Source organism: Ahaetulla prasina, chromosome 16, assembly GCF_028640845.1.
Source record: "Ahaetulla prasina isolate Xishuangbanna chromosome 16, ASM2864084v1, whole genome shotgun sequence".
Classification (NCBI taxonomy): Eukaryota; Metazoa; Chordata; class Lepidosauria; order Squamata; family Colubridae; genus Ahaetulla; species Ahaetulla prasina.
Window position 1 is genome coordinate 7,718,313 of NC_080554.1, and position 22,658 is coordinate 7,740,970.

General features: G+C 45.3%; 1 protein-coding gene across 1 annotated transcript in view; it reads left to right on the top strand.

Moving 5' to 3' along the window:
• PAPPA (pappalysin 1) overlaps positions 1–22,658 on the top strand; it is a 191,968-nt gene that overhangs the window by 163,746 nt on the left and 5,564 nt on the right. Inside the window, exons 20-21 of the mRNA XM_058159425.1 lie at positions 7,192–7,263; positions 17,999–18,097. Of these exons, the coding sequence (XP_058015408.1) occupies positions 7,192–7,263; positions 17,999–18,097 (171 nt within the window). The remainder of the gene's footprint in view (positions 1–7,191; positions 7,264–17,998; positions 18,098–22,658) is intronic.

Sequence of the window (22,658 nt, forward strand, 5' to 3'; positions counted from 1 at the left end):
TCCTTCCTCCTTCTTTCCTTCCTTCCTCTTTCCTTCCCACCCTCCCTCTTCCTCCCTTCCTTCAACTCTTCCTCCCTTCCCTTTCTCTCCTTTTCTTTCCTTCCTTCCTTCTTCCCTCCTTCCTCCTTCTTTCCTTCCTTCCTCTTTCCTTCCCACCTCCTCTCTTCCTCCCTTCCTTCAACTCTTCCTCCCTTCCCTTTCTCTCCCTTTTCTTTTCTCCTTCCTTCCTTCCTTCTTCCTTCCTTCCCTCTTTCTTTTCTTCTTTCCTTCCTTCCCTCTTTCCTTCCCACCCTCCCTCTCTTCCTCCCTCCTTCAACCCTTCCTCCCTTTCCTTTCTCTTCCTTTTCTTTCCTTCCTTCCTTCCTTCTTCCTTCCTTCCTCTTTCTTTTCTTCTTTCCTTCCTTCCCTCTTTCCTTCCCACCCTCCCTCTCTTCCTCCCCTCCCTTCAACTCTTCCTCTCTTTCCCTTTCTCTCTCTTTTCTTTTCTCCTTCTTCCTTCCTTTCCATCCCTTCCTCTACCTTCATGCCTTCATGCCTTCGTCCCTTTCCCCTTTCCTCCTTTCTCTTCTTCCCTTCTTTTCTTGCTTGCTTCCTTTCTTCCTTCTCTCCCTCCTTCCTTCCTTTTCCTCCCTCCCTCCTCCTCCCTCCCTTCAACCCTTTCCCCTTCTTTCCCTTTCCCTCCTTTCTTTCTTTCTTTCTTTCTTTCTTTCTTTCTTTCTTTCTTTCTTTCTTTCTTTCTTTCTTTCCTCCCTCCTCCCTCTCTCCCTTCCTTCCTCCCTTCCTCCCCACCTGCCATGGTCCTTTATTGATGGTGGCTTTTAGAAGGAACCATAACGCATTTTATACCTGCCTATCCCTGGAGGTCTCATTAGGTAGCTGGAAAGAAAGAAAGAAAAAAAATAACTGGTCATAAAAACGAAAGGGAAAAAATGGAAAGAGAAAGCAAGCAGGATGTGGAGGGAGACGGGAAGCCATGGAGAGGATGATATCATCCAGAATACAAAAGAAAAAAGAAAAAAGAAAAAAGAAAGAAAGAAAAAGAAGGAGAGAGAAAACAAGAATAGTTTTTATTACGAGAGGTTTGCTGAACATTCAGGAAAAAATGAGGCGGCGCGACAAATGAATTTGATAACTCCATTGTCCAGAAAAGCCATTTCGAGATGCTGCTGGATAAAATTACAGGATGGGGAGGAAAAACCCTTTGCTGAATGCGTGGGATATTTGTCACCCACGGCAGTGTCCCCTGTCCTGTGGCTTGCGGTGTTCTTTGACCTCCGCTGCCCCGTGACTTTGTTTGTCCAGAGTGTGGTCTGCTCTATTTGTCCTGGCCAACCCCGGGATTCTGCAAACTGGCATCTCTGAGGCCACCATCCGCCACAACAGTTCAAGGGATGACAGTTTAGCCAAGACCTTTAAAGGTAAAAGGTAAAGGTTCCCCTCGCACATACGTGCTAGTCGTTCCCGACTCTAGGGGGCGGTGCTCATCTCTGTTTCAAAGCCGAAGAGCCAGCGCTGTCCGAAGACGTCTCCGTGGTCGTGTGATCGGCATGACTCAACGCCAAAGGCGCACGGAACGCTGTTACCTTCCCACCAAAGGTGGTCCCTGTTTTTCTACTTGCATTTTTTACGTGCTTTTGAACTGCTAGGTTGGCAGAAGCTGGGACAAGTCACGGGAGCTCACCCCGTTACACGGCAGCACTAGGGATTCGAACCGCTGAGCTGCCGACCTTTCGATCGACAAGCTCAACATCCTAGCCCCTGAGCCACCATGTCCCCTATTGCCAAGACCTTTAGACAATGGCTAAAAGAAAAAGGAGGGAGGAGGGAGAGAGGATGCCTCAGAGAAGGCACCCAAGATGGAGGGGTTTCTACAGCTGAAAAATGACCTTTGCTTATTTGCGATCAGGAGCCCGTGGAGAGGTTGAAAGCTCACCATAAATTTGCAGAGGATTTGGGATTGCAAAGTTCCTGACCATGCTGGTTGGAACCAACAGACGTTATTGTCCAAGATATCTGGAGGAGCTGATGGCCCAAGAAAAAAAAATAATAATAATTGGATACTTACCAAGGGGAATATTTGTAGCTTGGGGTTGAAATGAGGGGTTCTCGATGTTCTATGAGCTTGTTGTTGTTTTCTTGCAGATGTTTCATTACTCAAACTAGATATCATCATCAGTGCTAGTCTATTTGGGTAATGAAGTCTTTGCAAGAAGACGACCAAGCTCAGAGACCATCAAGGACCCCACAGTCTTCCTCCTCCTCCTCCTCCTCCTCCTCCTCCTCCTCCTCCTCCTCTTCCTCCTCCTTCTCACCCCCTCCTTCTCTCTGCAAGCTCACTTCTTTCTAGCAGTGATGATGTTATCTACTTTGGTAATGAAAGATCTGCAATAAAACAACCAAGCTCAGAGAGAACTAAGTGCTCCACAGTCCTCCTCCTCCTCCTCCTCCTCCTTCCCTTCCTTCCCTTCCCTTCCCTTCCCTTCCCTTCCCCCCCTCTCCACAAACCCCATTTCTCTTTCTCCTTCTCTCCCTCCTCTTCGTCCTCCTCCAAGACAGGAGACCTTAAATTTCCTGGTTGAAGGAGAAGGAGACTGTCTAATAAAGTTTGAATTGATCCTAAACCATTATCCCCCTCCTCCTCCTCCTCCTCCTCCTCCTCCTCCTCCTCCTCCTCCTCCTCCTCCTCCTCCTCCTCCTCCTCCTCCTCCTCCTCCTCCAAGACAGGAGACCTTATACTATCCTGGTTGAAGGAGAAGGAGATTGTCTGATAAAGTTTGAATTGATCTTAAACCATTATCCCCCTCCTCCTCCTCCTTCCCTTCCTTTCTCCTCCTCTCCACAAACCCTATTTCCTTCCAGCACTGATGATGTTACTTAATTGGGTAATAAAATGTCTGCAAGAAAGCAGCCAAGCTCAGAGAGCACTAAGTACCCCTCAAATGATACCTTCACTCCTTCAGTTCTTGGATCCTGTCCTGTCTCCAGTCTAGGATTATATCCCACCCACCCGCAAACATTTACATTTTACAGCCATCCTGAATATTCCTTCTGTGATCAAGCAATGAATCCCAATCCTATTCGGGATAACTCATACAGAAAGAAAGCCGTCTGTCCATCTGGCCTTTTAAGATTTTACCCTCAAAGCAGTGGTGAAATTCAATTTTTTTTTACTACCGGTTCTGTGGGCGTGGCTTGGTGGGCATGGCAGGGGAAGGATATTGCAAAATCCCCATTCCCTCCCCACTCCTGGGGGAAGGATATTGCAAAATCTCCATTCCCTCCCCACTCTGGGGCCAGTCAGAGGTGGCATCTGCCAGTTCTCCGAACTGCTCAAAATTTCCGCTACCGGTTCTCCCGAACCTGTCAGAACCTGCTGGATTTCACCCCTGGCTCAAAGTTGAGATTCTACAGAGGAAAGATTCAAGGCAACTGTGTGGCAGTTCTTGATTGGAAGACAGTATCACACAGATCTGTGAGGAAATGAGAGCCACTTTAGTGGGAAACTACGCGTTCCAATTGGAAGTACGAATTTGGGCAGTTCCTTGGGGTTTTGTGACCACATGGGGAGACGTTACAGTAGTGGCCAAAATTGTGGAAACCTTTTGGGAAAAGTGTATTTTTGAAGTTTGATGGCTAATAACACCACTTTTTTTTTGGAGTTTCAAGATAATTCTGTTCCACTGCTGGATTGGCCTGGGAATAGCCCAGACCTTCTCCCAATTAAAAATCTATGGAGCCGACTAAAGAAACTTGTTAGTCAGAAGCAACCCAGCAATAAAACCCAGTTAATAGAAGCCATCAATTCAATCTTGGTTTCACATGATAACAGCTGCAGAACTCAAAGACTTGGTTTACTCCATGAGAAGACGTTGTAAGGCTGTAATTCATGCTAAAGGTTAACCGGCTAAGGATTAACTGACATGGTGATTACTTTTGAATATCTCGTTTTTTTCTACTTGTTTTCTTCTTTATACTATAACTGCTATTCTAATAGCAAATCTTTCATAAAAGTTATTGCATCACATTCTTGATTAAACTATTTTCCCATTGATATATAATTTTATGGTACTACTCCCCCACCAAAAAGTGGTGTTATTAGCTAGTTTTAGAAAATACACTTTTCCCAAAAGGTTTCCGCAATTTTGGCCACCACTGTAACTTACAATCCTAGCTGAATTACATCCCCGCTTCCCAAAAAACCCAGCAACGATGCTCACCTTTTTACCCATAATTGCAGCCTCCTCCTGTTTGTTTCCAAAGGCTTTAAAAATAAAATCCAATACCCCCATGTGAAATAAGTCGAGCTGCAGACAAGCCAAAAAAACAAAACAAGAAATCCCACCATTGCCTTCCCATTGGCTAGGAAAACCAGCCTTTCTGTTTCCAATAGAAATTTCCCTGAATTGTCAACGTGATGCCCTTCACCTCTTAGTCACCTCTGTCCATCTCCCCACCCCCCCAGACTGCCTTCGCATAAATCAGGCCTGTTTTTAAGACAGGTGGAACAATTTGGGGACCGTGAGTCACAGGGTAAAACCCCTGTGCTACGGAAAGATCCACAACCCCACACAAGCGATCTAAACAGCCTTCGATGAGCAACACTAAAACGCACACACCCCGAGGTTTTCCTGTAGCGTTAGACCTCAAATAAAAGCAAGGGAAAGTTAAATTATGGCTCCCGGGTGTCGCTGTTGTGGTCCACCAGCAGCCTGCGGAGCTGGCAGCGGAGTCGGACAGTGAGGAGACTGGGGAAGACCATGGGCCAGTCCTGGAGTCAGGGGAAGGCCCGGATGAAGGCTCTGCATCGGAGGCAGTGAGGGGGCCAGGGCCATCTGGGAGTAATGCACGGACTCTGGAGCCTCCAGAGGCGGACAGCAGAGAGGCAGAGGAACAGGAGGAGCCTGTTCATAGTGAGCACATGCACAGAGCTGCCAGAAGGCAAGAGCAGCTAAAGCAAAAAGGACAATTTGGGAGTAAGGCCAGGAGATGATTGGCCCCTCCCATAAGGCTTAAAAGAACAGCAACGGCTCTTGGGCTCTTTGTAGGAAAGCAACGTTGCTACAATTGTTTCTAGTTGGCGTCTCTTGTTTCTAAACTTCGTGGGCTTCTTGCCAAGAAAAGCCTTTGGCTGGATGCCAAAGAAGACAAAGGTTTGTGATAAGGCCAAAGGACTGCTTATGAAGAATTTGTTTTGGACTAAGCTGAGAATGAAGTAATTCATGAATTACTTACTGAAGTAAGTAATTCATGAATTACTTCATTCTCAGCTGTTCTAATAATATGTGTTTGTTTAGGACTGATTGTGTCTGGCAATAACTACTTGGGCCTAGGTCACAACAATTGCTCTTGCCATCTCCGCTCGTAAAGTTCTCTGCATCTTTCACGGAAAAAGAAGGGGAGGCTTTCTTCGTGAATAAATAAATAAATAAATGGCGCTGTAATTAAACAGCTGAATCAAAGCATTCTTCGCATCCGTCAGAAAGCAGAGCGATGTGGCCGATAACGCTCACCAAAACCAGGGAAGTAAGAGATAGTTAGAGCCAGGGGTGGGTTTGAAAATTTTTTTAGCAACCGGTTCTCTGCTCAGTTGCTGGGTGGGCATGGCCATGGGGGCGTGGCCTAGTCACCTTCCTGCACCATGGAAGGGTGTGGGGGGGTGTGTGCATTTTCGCCCTCCCCAGGCTCCGGAGGTTTTTCTCAAGCCTCCGGAAGGGCAGAAACGGCCTCCCCTGGGCTCCGGAGGCTAGAAACAGGCCTGTTTCCAAACTTCCGGTACTTCCAGTAGGCCCGTTTTGTGCTCTCCCAGAGCCCCCGCATAGGCCCTGCACTTACCTGGCATCCAAAATGGGCCATGTGGAGAGTCCTGGGAGGTGGGCAGGGTCAGCCAATCCTTGCAACTACCGGTTCGGTGAACCAGATAAAAATTAATATCCGGTTTGCTCGAACCATTCTAAACCAGCTGAATCCCACCCCTGGTTACAGCGATGGCCAGCACCCAACGGTATCAGTGTAATAATTTGCGAAACGTGACATGCGGGGGGAAAATATGTAAATTAGTTTTAGCTATGCCTCCTTTCCCTATCTCAGGTCTTCAGAATAACAGAATTGGAAGGGACCTTGGAGGTCTTCTAGTCCAACCCCCTATTTCAGCGAGAGCCCCTATACCATTTCACCCAAATGGCTGTCCAATCTCTTCTCGAAAACCTCCAGTGATGGAGCACCCACAACTTCTGGAGGCAACTTGGGTTCCACTGGTTAATTGTTCTCATTGTCACAAAAATTCCTCCTTAGTTCTAGGTTGCTTCTCTCCTTCATTAGTTTCCATCCATTGCTTCTTGTCCTGCCCTCAGGTGCTTTGGAGAATAGCTTGACTCCCTCTTCTTTGGGGCAGCCCCTCAAATATTGGAAGCCAGCCAGAGGTGAAATCCTTTGCTACCAATTTGCCAATGTGAGCTTGTGCGCCTCCTCCACGCACACACAGAGCCTTCTGCGCATGTGCAGAGGATCAAAAACGGGATGTGGTGACGACTGGGCGGGTGGGCGGAGCCTCTCGCCACCGGTACTACCAGTTTTCCCGATCCGGATAGAACCGTCTGCATTTCACCACTGAAGTCAGCTAAATTTATTTAGGATCCAGTGTAGTCCTTTCCCCCCCTGTAAACCAGACATACCAAATTCCTGCAGCCATTCCTCATATGTTTCTTTAGCTTAATATTTCCTACACTTTTTCTTAGAGAGGTCATCTACGTACGTAAATCTCCATCGCCCTATTCCTAAAGTGTTTATGTTTGTCGATGACCACTTTAAGAAAACCCTTCTTTGTGCTAATAGTAGAAAGGGGGGGGAATCTTGACCTCATTACCAAAATCCCCCCCCCCGTCTTCTTTTGCCTGTCTCTATTTTCCACCACAGAGGCTCCTCTCCTTCTTGCAAACGAAATATCAACCATGATGGAACCTTAAATATTATTTTAATCTTGAGCTTTCTGTTATTGTGACCGTTGGGTGTCTAACCGTTCTTGTAAATACTTGGAGGAATTCCAGGTCCTGCAATGCAGCAAACCTATGGGGAGAAGACATTTGATTTTTAAAGGAAGGACCATCTAAAGATTTAGACCTGGGTCAAGAGAATTTGCTACTTTGCTTTAGGTTGATGTTCCTCATATGTTCCTTCTTCCATTCAATCTTCCAGAAAGTAGTCTGCACAGGAGAACGTAAGTGGTATCCTCGCCCTGCGTTGATTCACTGCATCAAAGGTTGTGAGGTGAGTAAGTCGGTCCAGTTCTCTGGCTTTTCCACTTATTTTTATTTATTCATTTCTTTTTATTTATTTATTTGTCAAATACGTATAACAGAAATAAGTAGAAACATGATTATGAATACAATATAAGGATACGAATATAATGGGGACAGTAGGACAGGGAGGGTAGGCACATTTGTGTGCTTATGCACACCCTTTACAGACCTCTTAGGAATGGGGTGAGGTCTACGGTAGACAGTCTAAGGTTGAAGTTTTGGGGATCAGAGTCAGGTAGTGCATTCCAGGCATTGACCACTCTGTTGCTGAAGTCGTATTTTCTGCAATCAAGTTTGGAGCGGTTTACCTTGAGTTTGTATCTATTGTTTGCCCGTGTATTACTGCAGTTGAAGCTGAAGTAGTCATTGACAGGTAGGACGTTGTAGCAGATAATTTTGTGTATTACGCTTAGGTCAGACCGAAGGTAGCGTAGATCTAAGTTGTCTAATCCCAAGATTTCAAGACTGGTGGCATAAGGGATTCTATTGTGAGCAGAGGAATGGAAGACTCTACTTGTGAAATATCTCTGGACTCCCTCAATTGTATTAATGTCCGATATGCAGTGCAGGTTCCAGGCAGATGAGCTGTATTCGAGAATTGGTCTAGCAAAGGTTTTGTATGCCCTAGTTTGCAGTACAATATTACCGGAGAAGAAGTTTTGTAAGATTAGTTACTACACTTACACTACACTTACTACACTTCTCTCTCTTTCCTCAACTCTGTCAGCTCCATTGTTCCCCCCTTCCACCATCATAATCTATGATGGTGGCTTATGGGTGTGTGTGTGTTCATATCATACACTTGTTATTCTTTGTTTGTTTTTGCCAACTTCAAACAAAAATGCTTTAACAGTGAACAAGCCAGTTCCGTTGGAAATCTTTCCCTCAACTTCGGTAAGTAGCAAAACCTCGCTGACCTGTTCTAATCTCCAGTAGTAAAGCCAGGATCAAACCTGGTTTGTGTTTGGATGGGACAATTTCAGGAAAGTAAACTAGGCTAGGCTGTAAAAGAGAGAGAGAGAGAGAGAGAGAGAGAGAGAGAAGGAGAGGGAGGGAGGGAGGGAGAGAGAGAGAGAGAAAGAGAGAGAGAGAGAGAGAGAGAAGGAGAGGGAGGGAGGGAGGGAGAGAGAGAGAGAGAAAGAGAGAGAGAGAGAGAGAGAGAGAAAGAGAAAGAGAGAGAAGGAGAGGGAGGGAGGGAGAGGGAGAGAGAGAGAAAGAGAGAGGGAGGGAGAGAGAGAGAGAGCCTCAAAGGTGACGGTGAAAAAACAGTTCCATATTAAGAGGTTCTCCGGGATCAAGAGGGACTTGAGTAAGGCTTTTTATCTTTAACCCATTCTTTTAATTTGTTTAGAAAATTCAGATCTACATGTTGTAATAGAAGAAACTTTGAAGAGATGCGTGCAAAACTTTTGCTTCAAAATGAAGAGCGTACACTAGTGACGGCTAACCTTTTTGCCATCGCGTGCCAAAAATGGGGGGGGATGTGGGGGGTCGGCCCTGCTCCCCTGGGCATGCGCACGTGACACCACCACCCCGCGCTCCCCCCGCTTTAAGCACCTGATGGCTCGGTGGGTCCGATAGGCCCATTTTTCCCTCTCTCCAGACTCCAGAGCCTTTCTAGGAGTCTGGGGAGGGCAAAAATGGCCTTCCCCCCTCTCCAGAGGCCCTCCGGAGGCTGGAAATGGCCCATTTGGCAACTTCTGGTGAGCGCAGAAGGCCTGAAAATCAGCTGGTCGCCACGCGCATGTGTCCCGGAGCTGAGCTCATGTGCCCACTGATATGGCTCCGCCATAGGTTCGCCATCATGGGCATCATGATCCCAGCATCTTCTTCTGAAATGGCTAGCTTCAAAAAAAAATTATGCAAAAGGGATAGATTTGTTAAAATGGGCCGCGGTGTGGCTCAGGCTGTAAGAAGCCTGTTATTAAACACAGCTGCCTGCAATTACTGCAGGTTCTAGTCCCACCAGGCCCAAGGTTGACTCAGCCTTCCATCCTTTATAAGGTAGGTAAAATGAGGACCCAGATTGTTGGGGGGGGCAATAAGTTGACTTTGTATATAAATATACAAATAGGATGAGACTATTGCCTTACACAATGTAAGCCGCCCTGAGTCTTCGGAGAAGGGCGGGATATAAATGTAAAAAAAAAAAAAAGATACTGAATTTAGTTTATTAACGTTTTGGAATTAAGACTAATTCAAGTGGGGGTAATTTGTGTGTGTGTGTTCCATTTTGTGTGTGTGTTCTATTTTGTGTAATCTCGTCAAATCTAAGCTTCAGACTAAAGTGGCATGCCTGCTCCAAACGTTTAAACCCATAATCTTTCTCCCCTCTCTCACTTCTTTTTTAAAAAATATCATCATCACCATCATCATCTCTTCTCACTTCCGAGCTTCCTGCTTACACTTACATAATGCTTTTTCGCACTTTTTCCTCGAGTTAAAAATTGCCCACAGGTTGTCGTCTCTCCTGAAGAGCGAAGGCTTCCACACACAGGGGAAAAAAAAAAAAGTGGAAGTTTTTGTTTTTAATTTTGTTTTTTAACACAGCAGGCAAGAAGGAAGGTCTCTGAAGCCTATGATTAAAAATTGTCTCACCGTGCCTTTAATAGATCGGTGTTTACGTTTTCCACTTAACTCATCTCCTCGAAAATAGCTTGCTTGTTTGAGGGATGCGTGCGTGTGTGTGGGTTTGTGTGTGTATGTGCACAAGGATAGCTCTGGTTTTCATGCAATTTTTTTCCCCCCTCTTTGCAAGATTTAATCAAGAATATTTCTCACCCTACCCGTCCTTTGGAGAAAGGCTTCAGTTTAAAACTGTTAGAAAGAAGGGTTATTTGGGGTGTGGGGGGTTTGGGAGAGGATGAGATCAACTTCCTTAAAAACACTGGAGAGAGGGAGAGAGGGACAATTATCCCATTGAAAAAACGGTCTGCAGAAAACGAAGAGATGTTGGAAGAACTGTCCATCTGGGTTCAGCTCCAAGTCGGGAAGAAAGGTGTTGGAATCATGGAGGCTGCTTGGGAAGATGGTTTTTAATGATGGACAGGAGCACATGGTTAGAGGTCATGGGGTGGGTGCAGGAGGAAAGGGAAGAGATGCTACGAGTACCCCATTTTTTATGGCCCCTCTGGGCTTTTGAACTTGAGCTTGTATTCTCATTGGTTGTCGGACTCCCATGGGGCCATGCAGGGGCAACTCTGTAGGCTGTCCTGAACCCCAAGCTTGGTTGACTCTTTGCTGCGTGATGATGTAATGAAAGGGGCTTTTGGGCAGGAGTAGTAGTATTCATTTCCCTTCGCTACAGCAAATGTGAGAGCCTTCCGTGCATAAAGTGGTATTAACACTTCCGTGAAGTGTTAATACCACTTTATAATGCCTCGGTAAGGCCACACTTGAAATACTGCATTCAGTTTTGGTCGCCACGATGTAAAAAAGATATTGAGACTCTAGAAAGAGTGCAGAGAAGAGCAACCAAGATGATTAGGGGACTGGAAACTAAAACATATGAAGAACGGTTGCAGGAACTGGGTATGTCTAGTTTAATGAAAAGAAGGACTAGGGGAAACAGGATAGCAGTGTTCCAATTTCCTCAGGGTGCCGTTAGCCAAACAATGCCGGCTGGCGACCCCCAGGGGGAGAGCCTTCTCTGTGGGGGCACCTACCCTCTGGAATGAGCTTCCTCCGGGGTTACGATCACTTCCCGACCTCCGGACCTTCCGACGCGAGCTCAAGACTCTTTTGTTTTACCAGCGCAGGGCTGGCCTAATGTGTTAATGGTTTTAGTCAGGGTTTTATTATTATCTTAATTAGTTTTAACGTTAGCCAAAATTGAATTAGATTTTTATAGCGTCTTTTAACTTTATTTATTAATATTGTTTTACGTTGGCTGTAAACCGCCCTGAGTCCTTCGGGAGAAGGGCAGTATAGAAATTTAATTAAATAAATATAAATAAATAAATCAGGGGCTGCCACAAAGAAGAGGGAGTCAAGCTATTCTCCAAAGCACCTGAAGGCAGGACAAGAAGCAACTAATCAAGGATAGAAGCAACTTAGAACTAAGGAGAAATTTCCTGACAGTTAGAACAATCAAATAAGTGGAACAACTTATTTATTTTTATTTATTTATTATTTAAATTTGTATACCGCCCTTCTCCCGAAGGACTCAGGGCGGTTCACAGCCAAGTAAAATGGTCGCCACTTGCCTGCAGAAGTTGCGAATGCTCCAACACTGGAAATTTTTAAGAAAATGTTGGATAACCATTTGTCTGAAATGGTGTAGGGTTTCCTGCCTGGGCAGGGGGTTGGACTAGAAGACCTCCAAGGTCCCTTCCAACTCTGTTATTATGTTATCATGCACAGAGTGTCAAAAAAACATGATGTGATGATGTCCGGGCAGGTGGGCGGAGCCTTCTGCAGCTGCCGCTACCAGTTTGCCCAAACCTGAAGCAGCCGAATAGCACCAGTGGCTTCGAGATTCCTATTATGGTTCTGCCTGAAGGAGGTAGATCTTTGTTATGTAAAATAACATACATAACAGGCCTAAATGGCCCATTGACAAAAGTGGGGGGGGGCTGAGTTTCTGCCTCCCTTTTAGAGGAAATATTCTGCCCTTTTAATATTTCCTAAAATATCTCACTTTCCTAGGAGAGGGGTGGGTGCTAACTTCCCACAGAACGCCGCCTTTGAAGGGACATTTGAGGTCCTGTTCAGCCCACATTCGCTCAGGGAGGGAAATCCAGGACCTGAATTCTTGCCAGTAGAGAGCAATTCACCTTCTGCCTTTGAAACAGAAACCCGGTCGCTTCTCAAGGCATCGATTCCAGCATCAAATTGCATTTATTAGGAAGGGATTTATTCTAGGATTCAACCCTTCTTAACTCAAGGTCATCGCAGCTAAACCTTCAAGGAGTTTTTGCCTGTATCTCATCCACAGTTAGAAGCTCTTGTTACGGGGGAGCTGATGAGATTCGCAATCCATCCAGGTTAAAGGTGCTTTCCCAAAAAGTGACTGGATTTTCTTGGGTGTTTACCCACCCCACCCCACCCTTCCTTGAAAACCGACCAAGCAATGTCGGTTGGCGACCCCCAGGGGGAGGGCCTTCTCTGTGGCAGCACCGACCCTATGGAACGAGCTGCCTCTGGGTTTATGTCAACTCCCCGACCTCCAGGCCTTCAAGCGTGAACTGAAGACTCTACTATTCCATCGTGCGGGACTAGCCTAAGAAATATGTTTAAAGGAATATTTTAGTGCAATTTTAAACGGGTTTTAAATCGGTCTTTGACCGTTTTAGTTGATTAGGCCATTAAATATTTGGTTTTAATTTGATTTTATATTGTTATTTATATCTGTATTTTAATATGGCTGTAAACCGCCCTGAGTCCTTCGGGAGAAGGGCGGTATAAAAATTGAATTATAAAATAAAATAAAATAAAATAAAATAAAATCTTTGGTAGCTTCTCATCCATTAAGCTTCTTCAGTTCAGTCCAGAACAGAAGACGCTTCTTTGGATGAGAAGCGAAACGTTTTCAAGGGGAAACAAAATCAAGAAATTCCAGTTGCCTTTTTTTTGGAAAAGCAAATTTAGGACTCTTGTTATGGGGTTTTTCTACAAAGCAAGGAGGACCCCAGCTTTTGAGAGCAACATGGAGGCAAGCTTCAATCGCAATAATACAAGAGCAAACAATAGATTCAAACTTAATGTTAACCGCTTCAATCTTGATTGCAGAAAATATGACTTCTGTAACAGAGTTGTTAACGCTTGGAACACACTACCTGACTCTGTGGTCTCTTCTCAAACTCCCAAAAGCTTTAACCAAAAACTGTCTACTATTGACCTCACCCCATTCCTAAGAGGACTATAAGGGGCGTGCATAAGTGCACAAAAGTGCCTACCGTTCCTGTCCTATTGTTTCCTTTCATTATAGAATAGAATAGAATAGAATAGAATTTTTATTGGCCAAGTGTGATTGGACACACAAGGAATTTGTCTTGGTGCATCTGCTCTCAGTGTACATAAAAGAAAAGATACGTTCATCAAGGTACAACATTTACAACACAATTGATGGTCAATATATCAATATAAATCATAAGGATTGCCAGCAACAAGTTATAGTCATACAGTCATAAGTGGAAAGAGATTGGTGATGGGAACTATGAGATGATTAATAGTAGTGCAGATTCAGTAAATAGTTTGACAGTGTTGAGGGAATTATTTGTTTAGCAGAGTGATGGCCTTCGGGAAACAACTGTTCTTGTTTCTAGTTGTTCTGGTATGCAGTGCTCTATAGCGTCGTTTTGAGGGTAGGAGTTGAAACTGTGTATAATGTATACGTGTATAATGTATATTGTATATAATGTTGTGACAAAAAAAAAAAAGCTACAGGGGGTCTACGAAAGAGAGGAGCAAGGCAGGTCATGCGCAATGTGGTGACGTCATCCGATGTTGAAGTGAGAGTATAATACCTAGGTTTGCTCTGCAAAGCAAAGACACCCACAAGGTCCAGGAATGTGAGGGAGGCAACCACGAAGCTCTGTCCAAGAGAAGAGCGAGCGCTGTCATGCACATTGGGGAAAAGATCATCTGATTCTCTGATGACATCATCATCCCACCATTTGTTCTACAAAGATAGCAGGTCGCCAAAGGGCCAGGGGGGCAAAGGGCAGGGCTCTGTCCAAGGCAGGAGATGGCAACGTTGTGCACATTGGGGTGACAACATCGCAACAAAGGATAATGTCGCCCTAAACTTTCCAACAGCACAACTGCCAGGACTAGGAAGAAGCAGGAAGGGAAAAGGTAGGGCTCATCCTAATGAGAACAAGGTTATTTTGTTGACTGTTGGGGCGACATCATTGGAATGCAGGATTACCTCGCCCCGGTTTTTTTCTCAGGGCCTAGCTGGCGCTGTGCCAGGCCAAAAAAAAAAAAAAAAGGCAGAAAATTCAGGGTTTCCCCAAAAAAGAAAAGATGACATAACGCACTTTGCGGACCACACGAATGGAATACAGCATTACATCACCCCTTTCTTTCCTTGGTCCCAGGCTGGCACGAAGCCAAGTGAATAGGCAAGAAAGTTAAGTTTTCCCTAGAAATAAGAGATGACGTAATGCACAAAAGGATTACATCATTGGAATGCGGCATTACATCGCCCCTGGCCCACAGCCAAGTGAATAGGCTAGAAACATAGGTGTTCCCTAGAAATAAGAGATGATGTAATGCAAAAAGAAAGACAACATCATTGGAATGGGGCATTACATCGCCCCTTTGTTTCCCTGGGCACAGGAGAAGGCAGGCACAGGCTACAACAGTCTACTTGGGGACCAAGGCAATGCAACAAGAAGGTACAATGATGTCTCCCTGCCACACAGGTGCCCTTGATGGGACTTGGCCCCGTGCCAGGAGGGGTATAGAAATTGGACTGGGGGTTCTGAACCACCAGGCAGCCCCTGGGAGTCTGGGAAGGCAAGCAACCTGGTTTAACGGGAGCCAAGGCAAGGCAATGGGGAAGACACGATGAGGTTTCCCTGTGCCACAGGTGCCCTTGATGGGACTTGGCCCCGTGCCACAAGGGGTATAGAAATTGGACTTGGGGTTCTGGACCACCAGGCAGCCCCTGGGAATTTGGGAAGGAAGCCAGGAGGCAGGCAACCTGGTTTAACTGGGGGCCAAGGCAAGACAATGGGGAAGACACAATGAGGTCTCCCTGTGACACAGGTGCCCTTGATGGGACTTGACCCTGTGCCAGAAGGGGTATAGAAATTGGACTGGGGGTTCTGGACTACCAGGCAGCCCCTGGGAATCTGGGAAGGGAGCCAGGAGGCAGCCAAGCTGGTTTAACTGGGAGCCTAGGCAAGGCAACGGGAAAGACAGGGAGAGACACAGGTGCCCTTGATGGGACTTGGACTCATGCCAGAAGGGTATAGAAATTGGACTGGGGGTTCTGGACCACCAGGCAGCCCTTGGGAGTCTGGGAAGGCAGCCAGGAGGCAGGTGACCTGGTTTAACTGGGAGCCAAGGCAAGGCAATGGGGAAGGCAGGGAGAGACACAGGTGCCCTTGATGGGACTTGGCCCCATGCCAGGAGGGGTATAGAAATTGGACTGGGGGTTCTGGACCACCAGGCAGCCCTTGGGAGTCTGGGAAGGCAGCCAGGAGGCAGGTGACCTGGTTTAACTGGGAGCCAAGGCAAGGCAATGGGGAAGGCAGGGAGAGACACAGGTGCCCTTGATGGGACTTGGCCCCGTGCCAGGAGGGGTATAGAAATTGGACTGGGGGTTCTGGACCACCAGGCAGCCCCTGGGAAGGTTGGAGGGCAGGCAGGAGCACACCTTATTTCTAGGTTTTCCCTAGAAACAAGATGACGTCCTGCAGCACAGAAGGATTACATCATTGGAATTCGGCATTACATCGCCCCTGGCGCAGAGCCAAGTGACTAGGCTAAGAACTTAGGTTTACCCTAGAAATAAGAGATGACGTAATGCAGTACAAAAAGATGACATCATTGGAATGAGGCATTGCATTGCCCTATTCTTTCCTTATCCTTTCGGTGGCACTGCGCCAGGCAGAAAGCATTCAGGGCTTTTCCCCCGCAAAAGGAAAAGATGACATAATGCATCTTGGAATTTTCACATGAATACCTGGGTTTGACCAGAATTTATTTATTACAGATTCAATCCTCACCCCTTGAGTTTTGGTCATAGCTACCAGACCCTTATTTTGTTTAACTGCGAAAGACCCTCACAATGGATTTGTGCAAAGAATGAAAACAGATGAGCAGAAATGGTGGAAAATATGATTTGCTTTATTTTACACAAACACAGGTTTATTATTCTCAAAGACCCAAATATAAGCCCGGAGATCTTAGAACATGTTTCAAACATTTGCAGTCCCTTAAAACTTTACTGGGATGCGGTGGCTCAGTGGGTAAGACGCTGAGCTTGTCGATCGAAAGGTCGGCAGTTCGGCGGTTCGAATCCCTTAGTGCCCTGTAACGGGGTGAGCTCCCGTTCCTTGTCCCAGCTTCTGTCAACCTAGCAGTTCGAAAGCCCGTAAAAAATGCAAGTAGATAAATAGGAACCACCTTTGGTGGGAAGGGAACAGCGTTCTGTGGGCCTTTGGCGTTGCGTAATGCCGGCCACATGACCACGGAGACATCTTTGGACAGCGCTGGCCCTTCGGCTTTGAAACGGAGATGAACACCGCCCCCTAGAGTCAGGAACGACTAGCACATACGTGCGAGGAGACCCTTTACCTTAAAACATTACAGTCTTGCAAGCTTTGATAATGATCAAACACGTATGTCTGCAAACGTGACCTCTTCAAGACTTGGGGACTTCAACTCCCAGAACTCCCTATGGCTGGCTGAGGAATTTTGGGAGATGAAGTCCACAAGTCTTGAAGTTAAGGGCCGTAATAGCTCAGGCTGTTAGAAGCCTGTTATTAGAACACAGCAGCCTGCAATTACTGCAGGTTCAAGCCCGGCCCAAGGTTGACTCAGCCTTCCATCCTTTATAAGGTAGGTAAAATGAGGACCCAGATTGTTGGGGGGGGCAATAAGTTGACTTTGTAAAATATACAAATAGAATGAGACTATTGCCTTACACACTGTAAGCCGCCCTGAGTCTTCGGAGAAGGGCGGGATATAAATGTAAATAAAAAAAAAAAGTGGCTGAGTTTGGTGCTTCCTTGTTATCTTGAACAATAAATGGCTAAAGTAAGTGATTGTTACAAGAAGGAGAAAAAATTACCTTTGAGCCTGTTTGCCGTGGAATTGCAGAGTACCTTAAAAGCAATGGAGACAAGTGATAATAGGAAGGCTTAGCAAAGGAGCCCAACGTAAACTCCACACGCGACTCTATGATTATTCAATGCAATAATAAATCATTAAAAACAAATCAAATCCATCAACTTCTTTTCACAGACTAACCTAACCGGGTGGCTTAACTTATTTATTTATTTATTTATTTATTGTTTATATTTATATACCGCCCTATCTCCCAAAGGACTCAGGGCGGTTTACAGGCATTTAAAAAACAAAAAATACAATAAATACAATTCTAAAAACAATTAAAAAACTTATTCAAAAGCCTTAATTAAAAATATAAAAATTAAAACCCAAGATAAAACCCACAAACTAAAATCTAACTCAGTCCTGCGCAGTTAAATAGATATGTTTTAAGCTCGCGGCGGAAGGTCCGAAGGTCCGGAAGCTGACGAAGTCCTGGGGGCAGTTCATTCCAGAGGGTGGGAGCCCCCACAGAGAAGGCCCTTCCCCTGGGCGTCGCCAGACGACACTGCCTCGCTGACGGCACCCTGAGGAGTCCCTCTCTGTGAGAGCGCACGGGTCGGTGAGAGGTATTCGGTAGCAGCAGGCGGTCCCGTAGATAACCCGGCCCTATGCCATGGAGCGCTTTAAAGGTGGTCACCAAAACCTTGAAGCGCACCCGGAAGGCCACAGGTAGCCAGTGCAGTCTGCGCAGGAGAGGTGTCACACGGGAGCCACGAGGGGCTCCCTCTATCACCCGCGCAGCCGCATTCTGGACTAACTGCAGCAGTTCTGGATTTTCCACCAAAAACATTCATTTCTCTTGCTTCTCATTCTCCAGAGTCTTTGTGGTGGATATTTGTAGCCGATTCCCAATGTTTATTAATGAGCCAATTAACACTCTCCTCATCTTTCCCCCCCCCCCGCTTCTTTCCCAGCCTTTTGGGGGTGACAACTATTGCGATCCGGTCAACAACCGAGCCTTTTGCAACTACGATGATGGAGACTGTTGCGTCTCGACGGTGAAGACCAAAAAGGTAAGGTTGGCCTTTTTGGCCATTTGTGTGATAAATCCAACGGGGTGTATAATCTCCTTTGGCTTTCTCCTTTCCGTGGCAATTGCTGTTTTCCCGTTTGCAATTAAAAAACCTCCGGGGAAACTGGGGACTCCGCTTAACGGTGGGACGTCACCACGGCGTCTTACATCCTTTGTGGAGGTTCTCCCCTAGTAACCTCAGAGGAAAAAAAAAAGAAACAAGTTAGAGATCCTTAAGAAGGAAGGCGAGCACGCTTCAATTATTTTTAAATTGAAATTGAACGGAAACTGAAAGATTTGCTGTGTATGTCTACACTTAAGGAAGAGAAGGACTAGGGGTGAGATGGAAGCAGTCTTCTAATATTTGAGGGGCTTCAAAAATTTTAGCAAGGGGGTTCTCTGCCCGGATGCTGGGTGGGCGTGGCCTAGTTGGCTTCCTGCACCATAGCGGTGGCGGGGTGGTGGTGGTTTTGCCCTCCCCGGACTCCAGAGGCTTTTCTTGAGCATTTGGGAGGGTGAAAACAGCCTCTGCAGGCTCCGGAGGCTTTCCTTGAGGATGTGGGAGGGTGAAAACAGCCTCCGCAGGCTCCGGAGGCCCTCTGGAGGCCTTCCTGAACTTCCGATAGGTTTCCTTCCCGTTTTTCGCCCTCCCTGAGCCTCCGCGCACACCCTGCACTTACCTGCATCCAAAATGGGCTGTATGGTGACTCCTGGGAGGGCAGGGGTGGGGCGGAGTGAGCAGGGCCAGCCAGAAGTGGGATTTGAGGGGTTCTCCAAACTGCACAGAATCTTAGCTAGAGGTTCTCCCGAACCCCTGCGAACCCCCAGCAGCCCCAGCCCTGGAGGAGCTGCCATAAATAAGAGCAGGAGTTTCAACCCATTCTCCAAAGCACTTGAAAACCGGACGAGAAACAATGGATGAAAGTTAAATCAAGGAGAGAAGCAACCTGGAACCAAGGAGGAATTTCCTGACATTTCCTTCAGCTTTAATTGCAATAATACTAGAGCAACCAATAGATTTAAACTTAATGTCAACCGCTTTAATCTAGATTGCAGAAAATATGACTTCTGTAACAGAATCATCAGTGCTTGGAACACTTTACCTGACTCTGTGGTCTCTTCCCATAATCCTAAAATCTTCAACCAAAAACTTTCTACTGTTGACCTCACCCCATTCCTAAGAGGACCGTAAGTGGCGTGCATAAGAGCACAAACGTGCCTACCGTTCCTGTCCTATTGTTTTTCTTTTTTCTTCTTATATATATATATATGCTTATACTTCCTTATACTTCCTCATATATATGTTTATATACTATATAATCTTTTTGTGTGATGCTTATATATATTGTTGTGACAAATAAATAAATAAATAAATAAACAACCAACCAACCAACCAAACAAACAAGCAAACAAACAAACAATTCCATCAGTGGAATGACTTCCCTCCAGAAATTGTAGGTGCTCCGACAGCGGAGGTTTCTAAGAAGAGACTGGACAGCCGTTTGTCTGAAATGGTTTGTGTTTCAAACCATTTTGTGGTTGTGGAGCAAGCGTGGTGGACTAGAAGACCTCCAAGGTCCCTTCCAACTCACTTATTTATTTATTTATTTATTTATTTATTTTATTTGCATTTATATCCCGCCCTTCTCCGAAGACTCAGGGCGGCTTACACTATGTCAGCAATAGTCTTCATCCATTTGTATATTTATATACAAAGTCAACTTATTGCCCCCAACAATCTGGGTCCTCATTTTACCTACCTTATAAAGGATGGACGGCTGACTCAACCTTGGGCCTGGTGGGACTAGAACCTGCAATATTGCAAGCAGTTGCTGTTAATAACAGGCTGCATTAGCCTGTTGAGCCACCAGAGGCCCCATATAATATTCTTGTTATATTCTGTTTTGAATCTCCTGGAAGTATAACGGCTCTACTTATCAGTCACTAGCAGAAGGGGAAATGAAGTTTATATAGGATTCCCCAGTTTGTGTTTCACTCTCCTCCTGCGATGAGGCCCACCTGCCTTACAACTGCCGTTGTGCCCTTATCTTACAAGATGCTAGTTTCCTTCTCCTTTGGAATTTTAAAAGCCTCGCTGAGGTTTATGAAAAGGCCCAACTTTTGGAATAAATTAGCAAAAAAACCCGTCTGGCCAGCACAGCTGATGAATACATTTGGTGAGAAAGAGAGACGAGAAAAGAGATAATCTATATCAAACGCCCCCAAACTTTCTGCATTTCAAAGAGAGACCAAATTCTCCTTTGGTCTGGTGAGGGTCTCATTCTTAAGAATTCAGCTGCTGTAACATATTAAAGCTACAGGCAATGTTTTAAAAAATAGGTTGCCCAGTAACTGCTGACCTTCCATAAAGCCTTAAAGATATGAATTTATCAACAAGTTAGGGAAGCCAGATATGTGGCAGAGCTGATGCAATAGCGATATTGCTGGGTTCTTGGCTGATCTGTTTAACTTTGGTTGATGACATGAGTTGTTTTTATTGTTATATGTTTTATGGTGTTTTTACCTGCCCAGAGATAGAAAATTGAGATGGGGGGGCATATCATTTGAAATAATGAATGCATAAATGAATAGATTAAAAAAACAACAACTCTGGAGCGCTTAAAAGGTATTTGCTGCTGGATATGGATTTCATTGACACTCTGGAAAGTATATCAATCAATCAATCAATCAATCAATCAATCAGTCAGTCAGAATAGAGCTGCAAGGGGCCCTGGAGGTCTTTTAGTCCAACCCTGCTCAAGCAGGGGACCGCATACGATTTCAGACAAATGGTTGTCCGGTCTCTGCTTAAAAAACCTCCAGTGATGGAGCACCCATAACTTCTGGTGGCAAGCAGTTCCGCCGGTGAATTGTCCTCACTGTTAGGACGTTTCTCCTTAATTCCAGGTTGCTGCTCTCCTTTATGAGTTTCTATCCATTGATTCTTGTTCTCTCTTCGGGTGTTTTGAAAAATAAGTTGACCCCCTCTTATTTGTGGCAGCCCCCCCCCCAAATACTGGAATACTGCTATCATGTCCCCCTTCTCCCCCCCCCAAATCCTTCTTTTCTCTAGACTGGCCAAACCCAATTCCTGCAACCGTTCTTCCTATGTTTTAGTCTCTAGGCCTTTAATCATAGTTGCCCTTCTCTGCACTTATTTTGATAATGTGGTGACCAAACCTGGATGCCATATTCCGGGTACGGCTTTACGAAGGCTTTATAAAGCAGTAATAATACTTCCCGTGGTTTGTAAGAAGCAGTTCAAGAGAGCAAAGCATATCCAGGAATTTACTGATCCGGTGAAAGAAAAATTAAAATAAAATATATAAAACAAGGATCTAAAGTTAGAACATTCTTTCCCTGAAGTTTTCAAGTCAGAAAACCTTCCCTCAAATCGTGAGGCATTCTGCGTTCTCGCAGAGCTAAGCAACTTCTCGAAGGACAAGAACAGGTGAGGTGAGGACAGGAACAAAATTAGATTTTGTGTCATTTGTGGGGGCATAGATGTATGGAATTAAATATAGCGCATAGCATGACTGCCCTTCGTGAAATCAATAATTTCTTTCTCCAGTTTCTATCGCCGCCCATCTCAGTCAATGACCCTGGGAGGCTTAGAGTTCCGAAAATGCATTACAATTAAAACTACTAAAAAAAAAAAAAAACAATTTTCAAACAATAAAAACGCTAAAAAAAACCAACAACATTCGGATGAAATATGCATGGAAGCAAAATGCTTGGCCAGCTAGCAATGCAGCCAGGGAACGGCCCCTTAACACATTGAGCATACCACACAGGGGAATGTACCCTGGTTTTTAGGGCCTTACAGTAGTGGCCAAAATTGGTGGAAACCTTTTGGGAAAAGTGTATTTTTGAGGTTTGATGGCTAATAACAGCACTTTTTTGGGGGGAGTTTCAAGCTAATCCTATTCCACTGCTGGAATGGCTTGGGAATAGGCCAGACCTTCACCCAATTAAAAAATCTATGGAGCCGACTCAAGAAACTGGTTAGTCAGAAGCAACCCAGTAATAAAACCCAGTTAATAGAAGCCATCATTCAATCTTGGTTTCACATGATAGCTGCAAAACTCAAAGACTTGGTTCACTCCATGGGAAGATGTTGTAAGGCCATAATTCATGCTCAAGGTTACCCAACTATTAACTGACATGGTGACCGTTTTTGTATATCTTGTTTTTTCTACGTGTTTCCCTTTTCTTCTTTATGCTGTAACTGCTATTCTAATAGCAAATCCTTCATAAAAGTTATTGCATTACATTCTTGATTAAATTCTCTTTCCATTGATATATAATTTTATGGTACTACTCCCTCCAAAAGTGGTGTTATTAGCTAGTTTTAGAAAATACACTTTTCCCAAAAGGTTTCCACAATTTTGGCCACTACTGTAAGAGAAGCTAACAGGGTTGGGGGCGACGTTGATCCATTGATCAGGGGCCACTGCAGAACAAGGACATCCTTTGGTCCTCACCAGCCAACTCTCTTTGGCTGACTGGATTTGCAGCAGGATCCTTTCTGCTTGATTTGGTTGGACAGGTAGAGAGTCTTG